This window comes from Mixophyes fleayi, chromosome 8, assembly GCF_038048845.1.
Source record: "Mixophyes fleayi isolate aMixFle1 chromosome 8, aMixFle1.hap1, whole genome shotgun sequence".
Lineage (NCBI taxonomy): Eukaryota > Metazoa > Chordata > Amphibia > Anura > Limnodynastidae > Mixophyes > Mixophyes fleayi.
This window is the reverse complement of record NC_134409.1, coordinates 123,657,453-123,669,843: the sequence shown is the minus strand read 5'-3', so window position 1 is coordinate 123,669,843 and position 12,391 is coordinate 123,657,453. Positions and strand designations below refer to the sequence as shown.

General features: G+C 40.7%; 1 protein-coding gene across 21 annotated transcripts in view; it reads left to right on the top strand.

The window, feature by feature from the left end:
- MAGI1 (membrane associated guanylate kinase, WW and PDZ domain containing 1) overlaps window positions 1-12,391 on the top strand; it is a 364,494-nt gene that overhangs the window by 297,901 nt on the left and 54,202 nt on the right. For all 21 annotated transcript variants that reach the window (XM_075183397.1, XM_075183396.1, XM_075183389.1 and 18 more), the window contains 3 exons: window positions 818-919; window positions 1,031-1,213; window positions 6,504-7,124. In XM_075183397.1, coding sequence (XP_075039498.1) covers window positions 818-919; window positions 1,031-1,213; window positions 6,504-7,124 — 906 coding nt within the window. The remainder of the gene's footprint in view (window positions 1-817; window positions 920-1,030; window positions 1,214-6,503; window positions 7,125-12,391) is intronic.

Sequence of the window (12,391 nt, the reverse complement as noted above, 5' to 3'; positions counted from 1 at the left end):
CGCTGTAAGATGGAAAGGAACAAAAACGTGACTAATTAGAAAATAATTATACCACCTGTGGATTTGTTACAATGTGTCAGTCTGTGATGAATATACACCTGTGCTAAAGCGAGAAGATTTTACTGCATCCTAGTTAATCGATAGACTGTGTTGTTAGGAATATTGGTTCAGCCGGCAAAATGGCTGCAACCACTGTTTGTAGGTGACGCGTATCAGGGGCAAACGCAGGATTTGTAGAGGGGGGTTTCCACGCCACGCCGCTAGTGGGCGTGACCAGCATGCATGGGGGCGTAGCTATATTTTTTAGACAGTGCTTGGCTCCTCTACAACTCTTCCTATCACTATAATATACATGGGCATGCTGCATGCACTACTGTTAGGTGCACGCAGCTCTCCCTTTTCAAGCAGAGCTGTGTGAAGCGGGAGCAGGGTCCAGCCACCTCAATTATACAGTGCCCCAAGCTTGGAGGGGGGTTTCCAGGCACTAGGAAACCCCCTCGGTTTACCTATACATATACGGTTAGTATATAACGATGTGTTTTTTTGTTTAATGTAGCAGTTGCCAATTTAGCCTTATGGGGGATGACAATAGGATACATACCCTGGATCAATCCCTCCCACATCTTCTGCTAATCATAGTTATAGATACCATACCTTATAAGAGAGAGTCATCCAATCCATTTTCCATTTGTGTCAGTTCATTTGTCATCACCACCTCCTGTGGTAAAGAACTCCGCAGCTTGTCCGCTCTTACCGTAGAGAACCCTTCCTTCCTCTACTAATGGTGTTGTCTTTTTTTTTTTTTTTATATTACCAGAGTGGACAGGAGAGCACCCACCTCTTGCGCCTCCACCCATTAATCTTCCCAACAACTTCACCCCAAAAAAGAAGGAACCAGCAAGAGACCCTTCCACCCACGGTACAATTTTAAGATCCTAATTTAACAATATTGGATGTTTTCATATGTCTCTGCTATAGTTCTCTGATCTTTTTTTTTTAAAACTTATTCTGATTCTTCTTCTTGTTCCAGTTAAACCATTCTTCACCAGGAATCCTTCTGAATTAAAAGGAAAATTTATTAACACAAAACTTAGGAAAAGCACCCGAGGTTTTGGTTTCACCGTGGTCGGGGGAGATGAACCGGACGAGTTCCTGCAGATAAAGAGCCTGGTTCTTGACGGCCCTGCCGCTCTAGACGGAAAAATGGAAACTGGTAATGATTTTATTTTTATTTTTTATTAGACATATGTGCATTGCATGTGACAGGTCCACGCGTAGAGATGAAGAATTGAAGGTGGCAGATTTCTGCAATTAAAGGGGAACTCCACAGAATTGTATTTCCGTTGCCATTAAATATGCTCAAGACAGTGGATTGGATACAATTGTTATTACACAGCAGAACGGTTGTTTCCCAGGGCAACGGAACTATAGTAACTCTGCCTAGACAATAGAATTATCTGAAGGAGAAAGAACTCTTCTTTCAAAGAACATTCTAAAAAACTTTCCAGAAGGCGATAGGGGGAGGGGCTGTTTTTCCTCTGGAATGTAATAAATAGCTGTTCTAGAGAAATGAACACCATACATTATGTTCGGACCATAAGGTGCAGACCACTTATCATTATTATAGTCTGAGGGATCAGGCGTGTCGCTGGAACAAGCAGTCGGCTGGTGTAGCATTAAAGAAAATCAGTTATCTGCTTGTTGTTTGTTTTGCCAAGCTACCGCTCTCAGAAGGAAGCCTTGTAAAGGCCAATGTGACTTTTATATCTGGGCATCAATAACCTACACTTTGTGACATCATCTGTGGGTACACTTCTCTGACATTTCAAAGGACACTCTTGACGCACTTTACAATTTTGGGAAATTGATGGTTTCTGAAGAAGAAAAACATCTTTTGACAAAAGTAAAGTACGGAAATGTTCATCGTTGTAAACCTTGATGGATTCTTCAAAACTTCATATTCAATGTATTTTTAATAAATAAAGAGTTAGTAGTAACTCTTACAAAGTAAGGAACTTACTCAATCTAAATGTGCTTTTCAGTGGAATTTACTAAGATAAGAGAAAAGTTTACAAGCTGCTTCTTAAGCTGGGTACACACTACAGACAGTTTTTTTCCTTTAACGATTTTACCAACGGTTTAAAAAAAATAAAAAGTCCCGATCAGCAGCCGATTCATGTGCACACACTATACTCGTTTTACATGATTCACCTTCAGATCTGTGCTCTTCATCTGTCATAACCATCAGCTGAAAAGATCCCTGCCAGTCGTGAGTGCATACACACTACAGGATTGGAACGGCATCGTTCCATTGTTGAGCAACATTTTTAATCCAGTTAAAATATCAAATGAAACAATGCAATGTGCTTTGGAGTGATAATCATTCATCATTGGCGTGTACACACTAATGTGATATCGGGCCAAACGGTCGTTTATCATGTGATTGACCCGATAATCGGCTGAAATCCCTGTAGTGTGTGCCCAACCTTACACTGCACCAACACACATCACATCAGCTGTCACTCTCTGGTTTCCTGTCTTCTCTACCTTTGTTTAAAATGCACACAGTACAGTAGTTGTCACAATAAGTATATGAATAAATGTTATGCTATCATCATCATTTATTTATATAGCGCCACTAATTCTGCAGCGCTGTACAGAGAACTCATTTACATCAGCCCTTGCCCCACTGGGGCTTACAGTCTAAATTCCCTAATATATACACACTCACACACAGACACAGACAGACAGAGAGGGAGAGACTAGGGTCAATTTTGATAGCAGCCAATTAACCTACCAGTATGTTTTTGGAATGTGGGAGGAAACCGGAGCACCCGGAGGAAACCCACGCAAACACAGGGAGAACATACAAACTCCACACAGATAAGGCCATGGTCAGGGATCGAACTCATGACCCCAGTGCTGCGAGGCAGAAGTGCTAACCACTAGGCCACTGTGCTGCCCACTTGACAACTACTTATCATGCGAGGTCCCATCTTGGCTCCAAGCTTGCAGTTCTAGAGCTGGTTGAGAGATTAATTTCATCAGCAGCTTTAATCCATTTCTGCTTCTCGTGGACAGACATTCTTTGCATCTCTTTCCACGGCTCTGGCTTGGGTTGTGGTACTGTTGGAGCCATGTAGGATGGGCATTTGGCTGCAATGCTCTTGTAACATCATGTGGATCTTCAAACTAAAGGTATGCTCGCTCCTTCGATAGCTGAGTTGCTAATTCAATTTCAATGTTACTTTGCTTGTTATCCTGTGATCCCAATTGAGCTTGTTGCTCAGGTTAAACTACTGGTGAAATTTAGGGACATTTGAGTGACACAGAGTCTTCATCAGTCACCAGGCTGCTGCTAATTGTTATCTTGTTGGTGTCTTGGTGCAGAATTTTGTGTGCTTTTTGGCTCTCACTGTACCAGAATTTCTTCTGGAACACAATTTGATTCTTTCTCATGATTCGCAACTTGTGTTCTCAGTCCCTTTATCCGCACATTGCTGCTTCTTTCCTGGAGTCACAATCTCATCGGTCAAGTCCAGAAGATGTTCATCTCTGCTGTTTCTGGGTTTTGGAACATATTACCTTGTTGTTTTTACCTTCCAAGCAGGAAGTGCATTTCATCATTTGGTTGCACTGATCAGTCTTGATGGCGTTGGTGAGCTCTTTAGCGGGCTTCCTTATTGCTCCGGAGTTCCTGTGTTGTAGACATCGTTGCCACGTTGTAGTTAACATGTTGATTAGGTACATATAGTTTTCTGGTGAGATTAGGGGAGCCTGGACAGTGAAGGTAACCAACACTTATTCCTTCTGAAGTCTGTCCATTAGCTACGGTGACTCTTTCAATCTTACTTTGGTCAAGGCGAGAGAAGAAGCTTTTATCGGACTCACGGCACCAGAGTCATTACACCACATAGGCTTTGATGATGCACTACCACTGGTGTTTAAAGGCAACCTCAGTACTTGAAGTGTTGTCATCCCGTTGATTATTTTGTTTGTTCAGATGATTTGTTCTAGCTCTCCAAACTCGGTGGTTGACCTCTAGGTGACCAGGCTTCCTGCGTACAAAAGATTCACTTGTTTCATGTTTGTCTACAGTTCCTACCCCAATCTCGTGTCTTTAATGCCGATTCTGCTCTGGGCACATTGTCATTACTTCGTCTCTCTCTTTTCCACTTGTATCTATCCACAAGCTTATCTATGACATATTGTAACGGGAGCTTGTCATCTGGATGAGCATCAAGTGCGGTCACAAGCATTTCATGCGCGACTGAAAGGCTACTTAATAACAGCACGGAAGTATTTTATCGCCTCTACAATGCTACCACTTTACTGTACTCCTTTCTGTGTGGTCCTCAACCTGCTGATCCTTCATCAGTTTAGTTTGATTTTATTTTTCTAATTCTAATACAATATATTTCTAATCTTTGCTCTTTCTTGCACTTTTTATAGCTTCAAGTTCACATTTACACACATGCACAATTTGGTCTATGCTAAGGATGGTGCTTTAGACCAGGCCTGTCCAACCTGCGGCCCTCCAGGTGTTGTGAAACTACAAGTCCCAGCATGCCCTTCCAGATATCAACTGGTTGTCTACTGGCAAAGCATGCTGGGGCTTGTAGTTTCACAACATCTGGAGGGCCGCAGGTTGGACAGGCCTGCTTTAGACCTTTTCATCTCTTCCATTCCTACAATCTGGGAGTAATAGGCCTGTATATAGGCATGTGTAAACCTTCCTAATAGCATTGTCCCTTTAAACTTCCTCGACTGGTAGTTGTGGTAATATTTGGTAGTGAAAGTTCTACATTTTTGCACACAAAGGATCTATACAATATATACACATACACTTGGCGCGCACCTTTTCACATATCCCCTTTAAGTTCTATTCCAATTCACTTCTTTCACTAGGATAACGATCTCTATCCTTCTCCCCAAATGGATTCCTGTAGTCTGGAAATCAGACTCATGGAGATACAAAAAATAGGGAGAGAATAGTGCAGTATGTCTCAAATCAAATATATAAAGTCCACAAAGTTCCCAGAAAGGAGTGTCCTCTTCCACCTTGTGATAAAGAGATGGAATCACACCGCAAATCTTGTGACCTTTACCAGGGCCCTCTTAAAACTATCTTGGGCCCCCGGGCACAGCAGTGCACCGGGGCCCCTATATATAAGAAAAAATAAATAAAAATTATTATATATATATATGGGCCCGTCGGAGGAAGCCGAAAAAAAAAAACCTGGAAAAAGAAAAGAAGAAAATACTTACCGTGCTGTCAGCTGGCGATCCGGCTCCCTCCCTGGTCTCCTCCTCCGTCGCGCTCGCAGTGCATGTCGGGCGTGATGTCATCACACCCGCCCGACATCCATCTTTTCCTTTTCCAGGTTTTTTTTTTTTTTGGCTTCCTCCGACAGGCCCCCCTGGGCTGCAGGGCCCCCGGGCACCTGCCCATTGTGCCCTATGGGAAATACGGCCCTGACCTTTACACCATATACCCCAAAGGATATATGCTTACAAGATATCCACTGTTATAAGGCATCTCAACTTATCCTCCATAGGTGTCTCCTTCAAATCTTGACACAGAGTGATTCCACAATGTATATGGCAAAAACAAAAATTAACAGACTCTGGTGCATTCTAAAAAGACACCGTGTTTAATATAAACCATGTATCTCATGGGCAGAGACATCGAGTAACTATAAAACATAGCACTAACAATTTCCATATGTTATGGTAATCTAAAAACTCGTACAAGATTGATCCAGGATATTAGCATGTGTAATCTCATCCAAGGTGTAAACCAATCCACAATGTACAGAGGTCCCGCTCACACCTATCCATCCAACACGTTTTGACTCAAATGAGAGTCTTTTTCAAACCTAGTGAAGCGCCATATTAGATCAATTATTTATTTATAGCACACAAAGGATCTGTCTACTTTGGAATTGCCCTTTTTCAGAGCAGGACGAGTAAAGGCAGATGACTGTAGCTGTGCTAGAGATTCAGTCAGCTAGGTACAGAATGCAACTCCTGATTGGATGGCCAAGGCTCCCGTCCAATCATATGCCACTTTCACTCCCCAGCCCTATCATTTTGACAGATCTGATCACCCATCCAGTCTTATCCAGCTGTTCCTGATCTAGTACAGCACAATCCTGTTGCTCTTCTTAGGTACCAGAGTTAGTACCCGCTAAAATGCCACACCTGCAGGGCACTTATTTATACAGGGAGGTGGTTCACTTTGGGACAACCACTTTAACTGAAAAGTCGAGAAAAAAAACATTTTCATCATTGGTAATTATAACAAATCTTAACATATACATTATTTAATTATGTGACCGTAATTTAGGAGCTGCAGAGAGGTTTTTAAACTATTTAGGAGCCACTTGAGCAGCTTCACGGTGACTATAAATGTGTTTTATTTTGTTTTTAAAGAAGTCAATTTAGTAAAAATTGTTTTGAAATGACGTTTCACTGTACTCTTGTGGTTTTCTCTGCCGCAGGCGATGTCATCGTCAGCGTAAACGAGACCTGTGTGCTTGGATATACCCACGCTCAAGTTGTGAAGATCTTCCAGTCTATACCAATCGGCGAAAGCGTTGACCTTGAACTCTGCCGAGGTTACCCGCTTCCTTTCGATCCGGACGATCCCAACACAAGCCTGGTGACGTCTGTGGCCATTTTGGATAAAGATCCCATCATCGTCAACGGACAAGAAAATTACGACTCCCCATCTAGCAACAGCAGTAAAACTAGAAAAGCCAATAATTTAAAAGAGCCAAGGCCTAGCAGCCCCGTGGACATTTCTTCAAATGGTTCCCATGGTTACCCTAATGACACTGTCTCGTTGGCTTCTTCGATAGCAACGCAACCTGAACTGATCACGGTGCATATAGTAAAAGGGCCGATGGGATTTGGCTTCACCATAGCAGATAGTCCTGGTGGTGGAGGCCAGAGAGTGAAGCAGATTGTAGATAGCCCTCGGTGCCGTGGCCTGAAGGAAGGTGATCTCATTGTGGAGGTGAATAAGAAGAACGTTCAGACTCTTACACATAATCAAGTTGTGGATTTACTGATCGAATGTCCTAAGGGGAGTGAAGTTACACTGTTGGTGCAAAGAGGAGGTAAGGATCATAGAGAAGTTATGTTTCAAGGTATTGTCGCCATGTTGTTATTAGAGGGCACAGGTAAAACAACGAGTGTGGCGTAGAGTGGAGATTAGGACAGTTGTGAGGGTGTATTAGACTATATTAGTGAATAGTGTTATCAGGGATAAGGTAAGCTCTAAAAACGAGATGGGTTTAAGGGCCGTGGGAAAGCCTGATTGGGCGTGATGGGGAATCCCATAAGTGGGGAGCAGCAGCACGGATGTTTTGGGAAACCCAAAATAGCTCCATGATGAATGTGTCCTAGAATTTCTAAAATTGTAGTGTCTGACATCATATGCATCTAAGAATTTATAGAATTGAAGGCTTCATCATCCGTACTATACAATGTTGAAAAAACAGTTTTAGTGTTCGTTTTTTTTTTACCAAATTTGCCCACTATTGCACTGTGTGTAGCCCCATCCTAACCGGTCAAAGTTCAGTCCAGTGAGATTAGGGATGATCCGTTTGGGAAATTGGTTCAGCCAATAACCTCAAATTATTGGAGGTACTCGCCCGACCCATCTGCAGTCTGGCCTCTGCAAATGATTATGATTGCTTTAAAAAAATAAATAAAAAAAAAAAGCAAATGCCTTACTACAATATACATAATAGAGGTATTTTCACTATAACGTGGTACATTTGCCTCTTTACTTTGTAGATACTTATATGAGAATACTTATTCTTAATGCTTGTTTTATTTCTGCATTCTGTTCTATTAGTACTGTATAATATGACTGAATTTACAGTAAGTAGATGAATGTCTGACCTGAACTTGGTCAACTGCCGAAATACAGGATTGTCTCCAGCCGGACTGAGTGTCTTAATTCCCTGTACAGTATCTTTATTCCTCATTCTTCCTTGCCATTGATTTAAAGAAAACACAGAATTAAGTCTTATTAGATCCCCTTTTTTTAACCAGGAGAACTCACAATTGACACCATTTTTACAATGTAATAATCGTCTAAAAACAATTTAATTATATGTACCATTTATGGTGGGATTTGAATTCACTACAGCAACCTAAGGCATATCTTCCAACATTTCATATGGGCACACAGGAGCATTTAAAGGAAAACTAAACCATTAAATTAAAATATCCACATATGAAGTATGGCAGTGATGAATGTCCTAAGTGGATTTGATCCAGGGCAAAAGGGTTATAATGCAAAGCATAGCATGTCAGTTAAAATTTTCTTGGACTTGATATGCTTCTTGGTGTGAATACATCAATCAGCGTTTGTTAACTTGGGCGTTAGCTAGTTGTGGCGTTTACTTGTTTCACAATGATGTAAGATAGAGAATCTTCACCTTCTTAAGCAGTTTTTGCCTTAAGAGGAGGTTAGAACATATTCTGGATATAAGTAAGTATAAACACATCCGGTACTTAAGATGTGTTAGTTAATAATGTTGTAACTATATAAATAATTGTCAGATAATGTTCCACCCCACACAAGTTATTTTCAGAATTCGCCCCCATATAATATACTAAGCATTATGTCCGTCTCAGTCAGATTCACCCGAAAAGCTCTGTTGCCACGGTCAGGGCGATGAGCCCAGACCCAACACATAACGCTGCCAATATACTACTTTACCTCTTAATGTGCCAAACACTGCAAGAGAAGTTTGTTTATGACCTCAGACACAGCGTTTAATTAAATGCTATGACTAAATGCAAGCTTTCAGTTCTCTATCAGGCCATTCTGCCATTTGGCAGGTATGTTGAAAATGCTTTTCACTATATTGCCGGTCTTTTGAATATTGACTGAATTGAAATGAAACATTAGTGGTTAATTGGTTCAGGTGCTAAAGTCGAAAATGATTCTCCAGCATTGAGAGTAATGGGGCAGGAAAATGGAGATTGTAAATCTGTTCACTTATGTAGATTAGGGACCTCCGCTTAACAGCAAGCGGTATTTATTTATAGGCTGCCCAGACATAGGAGGTTACGTTTTGCTGTCTTGAAGCCTCAGATCATTGTACTCGTGTTTGAGACCTTGTTTGTATGGCCTTTGACCTATAGCTGCTGTACCTTTTATAATCCCAAATGAAGAGCTGGACAAATTCAGTAGCCAGGTGGTCAACACGGGCCTGATTCATTAAGGATCTTAACTTAAGAAACTTCTTATTTAAGTCTCCTGGACAAAACCATGTTACAATGCAAGGGGTGCAAATTAGTATTCTGTTTTGCACGTAAGTTAAATACTGACTGTTTTTTCATGTAGCACACAAATATCAACTTTAAATTTCAGTGTACAAATAAGCTATCAAGTATTTGTGTGTTACATGAAAAAACAGTCAGTATTTAACTTATGTGCAAAACAGAATACTAATTTGCACCCCTTGCATTGTTACATGGTTTTGTCCAGGAGACTTAAATAAGAAGTTTCTTAAGTTAAGATCCTTAACGAATCAGGCCCCACGTCTATAAAATTACTTCTGACACCAAAACCTGCCTTCTCCTAGTTTTGACTATCTTTTTTGTCCAACCCTGCCCACATGGATGATATGATTTGTGGTCGTACCTCTCTTGGTTTGATGTACAGTTCGTTGTTGGTGTTCGATGACACGGATGTACTGTGAGATGTGTCTGTCCTCCGATGTTCAATAGCTCTTGTCCTTTACTAAATTCCTCACATTTGAGTTAGAATCAGTAAGCCCCTTACCTTGATACAAGGTGTGTATTATTTCATGTCTTAACACACCAAATAGAGCTTACTATGCTTAAGATAAATCTTTATGAAAATGTATTTCGTGGGTAAAGGAACTATTTCTGGCAGAAGTCACGGATGTTCAGTCTTTGCAAAGCATCAGGGGGGGACAAAGGCTGTCACCTAGGTTAACTAATGAAATCACCATCACAGCCCATGGCTAAATTACATTAATGGAGAACTCCAGTCCCCAATATACATTTTTGTTTTTACTGGACCCCCCCCTATCAGCCACATATTAGAAATTTGAGTAACCTCCAGTTACTGCTTACTCCAGGCATCAGGCCCTGGAGAAGTTTGAAGCAGAACAGTACCACGTAAAGCTATTTCAGGATGGATGGGTACCACGTTTTATCCAAAACCACCCTTGGCCAAATTCTTACAATAAAATGGTAGAATATTTGCTTTGCCTCGCCATGCAATACAGTTTGAATGGTACCTTTTTTCTTTTACCCAACAAGAATACCAGAAAAGGACATATAATTTTTTTTAGCATAATAACAGTTTATAGTGTTCATGTCACCTACACACTGTATAGAGTATAGACTGACGTTTTCTTAGCCGAACCAATGTTGAGCTGATCACATGACTAGAAACTAGTGACATCACAATAGTGACTAGTGAATTGCAGACTACTGAATATCGCTTCCACCCACAAAATAGCTACCTCCGCTGCGAGTAGATAATGGATACCCGGTCTAGACGCTGCAAGTGATATTTGCATACAACTGTACATAGTTGTGAATATTACATACAAAGCTTTGTTTTAGACTAAGTTTCACTTTAAGGGGTTGCATGTAGTGTAATCCACTGTTTCAAGATAAAATCCTCAGCAATGTATTCATAAAGAGAATCTCTCTCCCATTTGATGTATTTTGCAGTAGACACTAAGTGTACAGACTACTGTGTTACATGCTGTTTCCATCCCCTCTTAAATCTGTGGTGATTTATCACTGCTCAGCTGCTGATTCTCCACATGAGAGTGACAGTGTTGGGGGCATCCAGCTGGGTGCTGTCCTTTTTATACCACCAGCATGTTGCACTGAGCAGTAGTGAAACAGTACCCCATACCCGCACTCATCAAAACTCCTCTCTAGGCTTTGATTGTTAAATAGCAGATTTTACACAAATGGTACCAGCTTCAATATATGATAATTAGTTTTATTCGTATTTTATGAGGGGAAAAAAGCCTCATTGGTATATGAAATATAGTTTTTAAGGGAAAATAGAACATTTGCATAAGTAGATTTCTTTTTTTGCTATATATCTACTGAATGTTTATTAAAATATATTGGTAATGTGTCATTTTGCACAGACAAAAAGGATTCATCTGTAGGTTTGCATTAATTATTATGATTGGGGATGTCCTACTTCTTACATAAGCATGAGATTTCAGTCATAGAGGTGTTGCCCATAGCAGCCAATCAGATTCTAGCTATCATTTATCTAGTACATTTTAGAAAATGATAGCTAGAATCTGATTGGTTGCTATGGGCATCACCTCCTCCTTTCCTTTTTAGAAGGTTTGATAAATCCTGCCCCATAGACACCAATGGAATCCTGTAGACTCCAATGTAACACAGTCCAAGGAGTATATTTACTAAACTGCGGGTTTGAAAAAGTGGAGATGTTGCCTATAGCAACCAATCAGATTCTAGCTGTCATTTTGTAGAATGCACTAAATAAATGACAGCTATAATCTGATTGGTTGCTATAAGCAACATTTCCACTTTTCCAAACCCGCAGTTTAGTAAATCTAGCCCCATGTGGCTAAATTATTATGGAAAATGTCAGTAAATGTGTCAGTACGTAACTTTGGAACAAAACTCTGTGCTCTTGTTTTATCCGTCTATAAAACTCTACAATACATTGCTTTTATCATGTGAATTGATTATAATAATAAACTTGATTAGGATATGTACTATTCTTGCAGCAGTGATTTGCCTACAAGAAAGTGTGCACCTACCCTCATTGGTTGATGTCATGTTAATGGGTGTGGCTAGATGACCGTGTTATCACCACATCATCATCAACACCATTTATTTATATAGCGGCCACTAATTCCGCAGCGCTGTACAGAGAACTCACTCACATCAGTCCCTGCCCCATTGGAGCTTACAGTCTAAATTTCCTAACACACACACACACACACACACACACACACAGAACTAGGGTCAGTTTGATAGCAGCCAATTAACCTACCAGTATGTTTTTTGGAGTGTGGGAGGAAACCGGAGCACCCGGAGGAAACCCACGCAAACACGGGGAGAACATACAAACTCCACACAGACAAGGACCACATCTGTTCACATGCTGTCACAGAAGTGGGCGGAGTGAGAAAAAAAAATTAATAGTAAACGCATCATATTTGTTAAATACAGTTTCTCTGTTTGCCTAAAATCAATCTGCTGTATCCCCATAATTCAGTATGGAAACATCCAATCAGCCTTTGATTTTGATTTAGCTTTTAAATGGGAGAAATGCATTTTTGTTACATTTGGTGAGTTGGAAATAACTATTGCTGTGCGTGTGTCC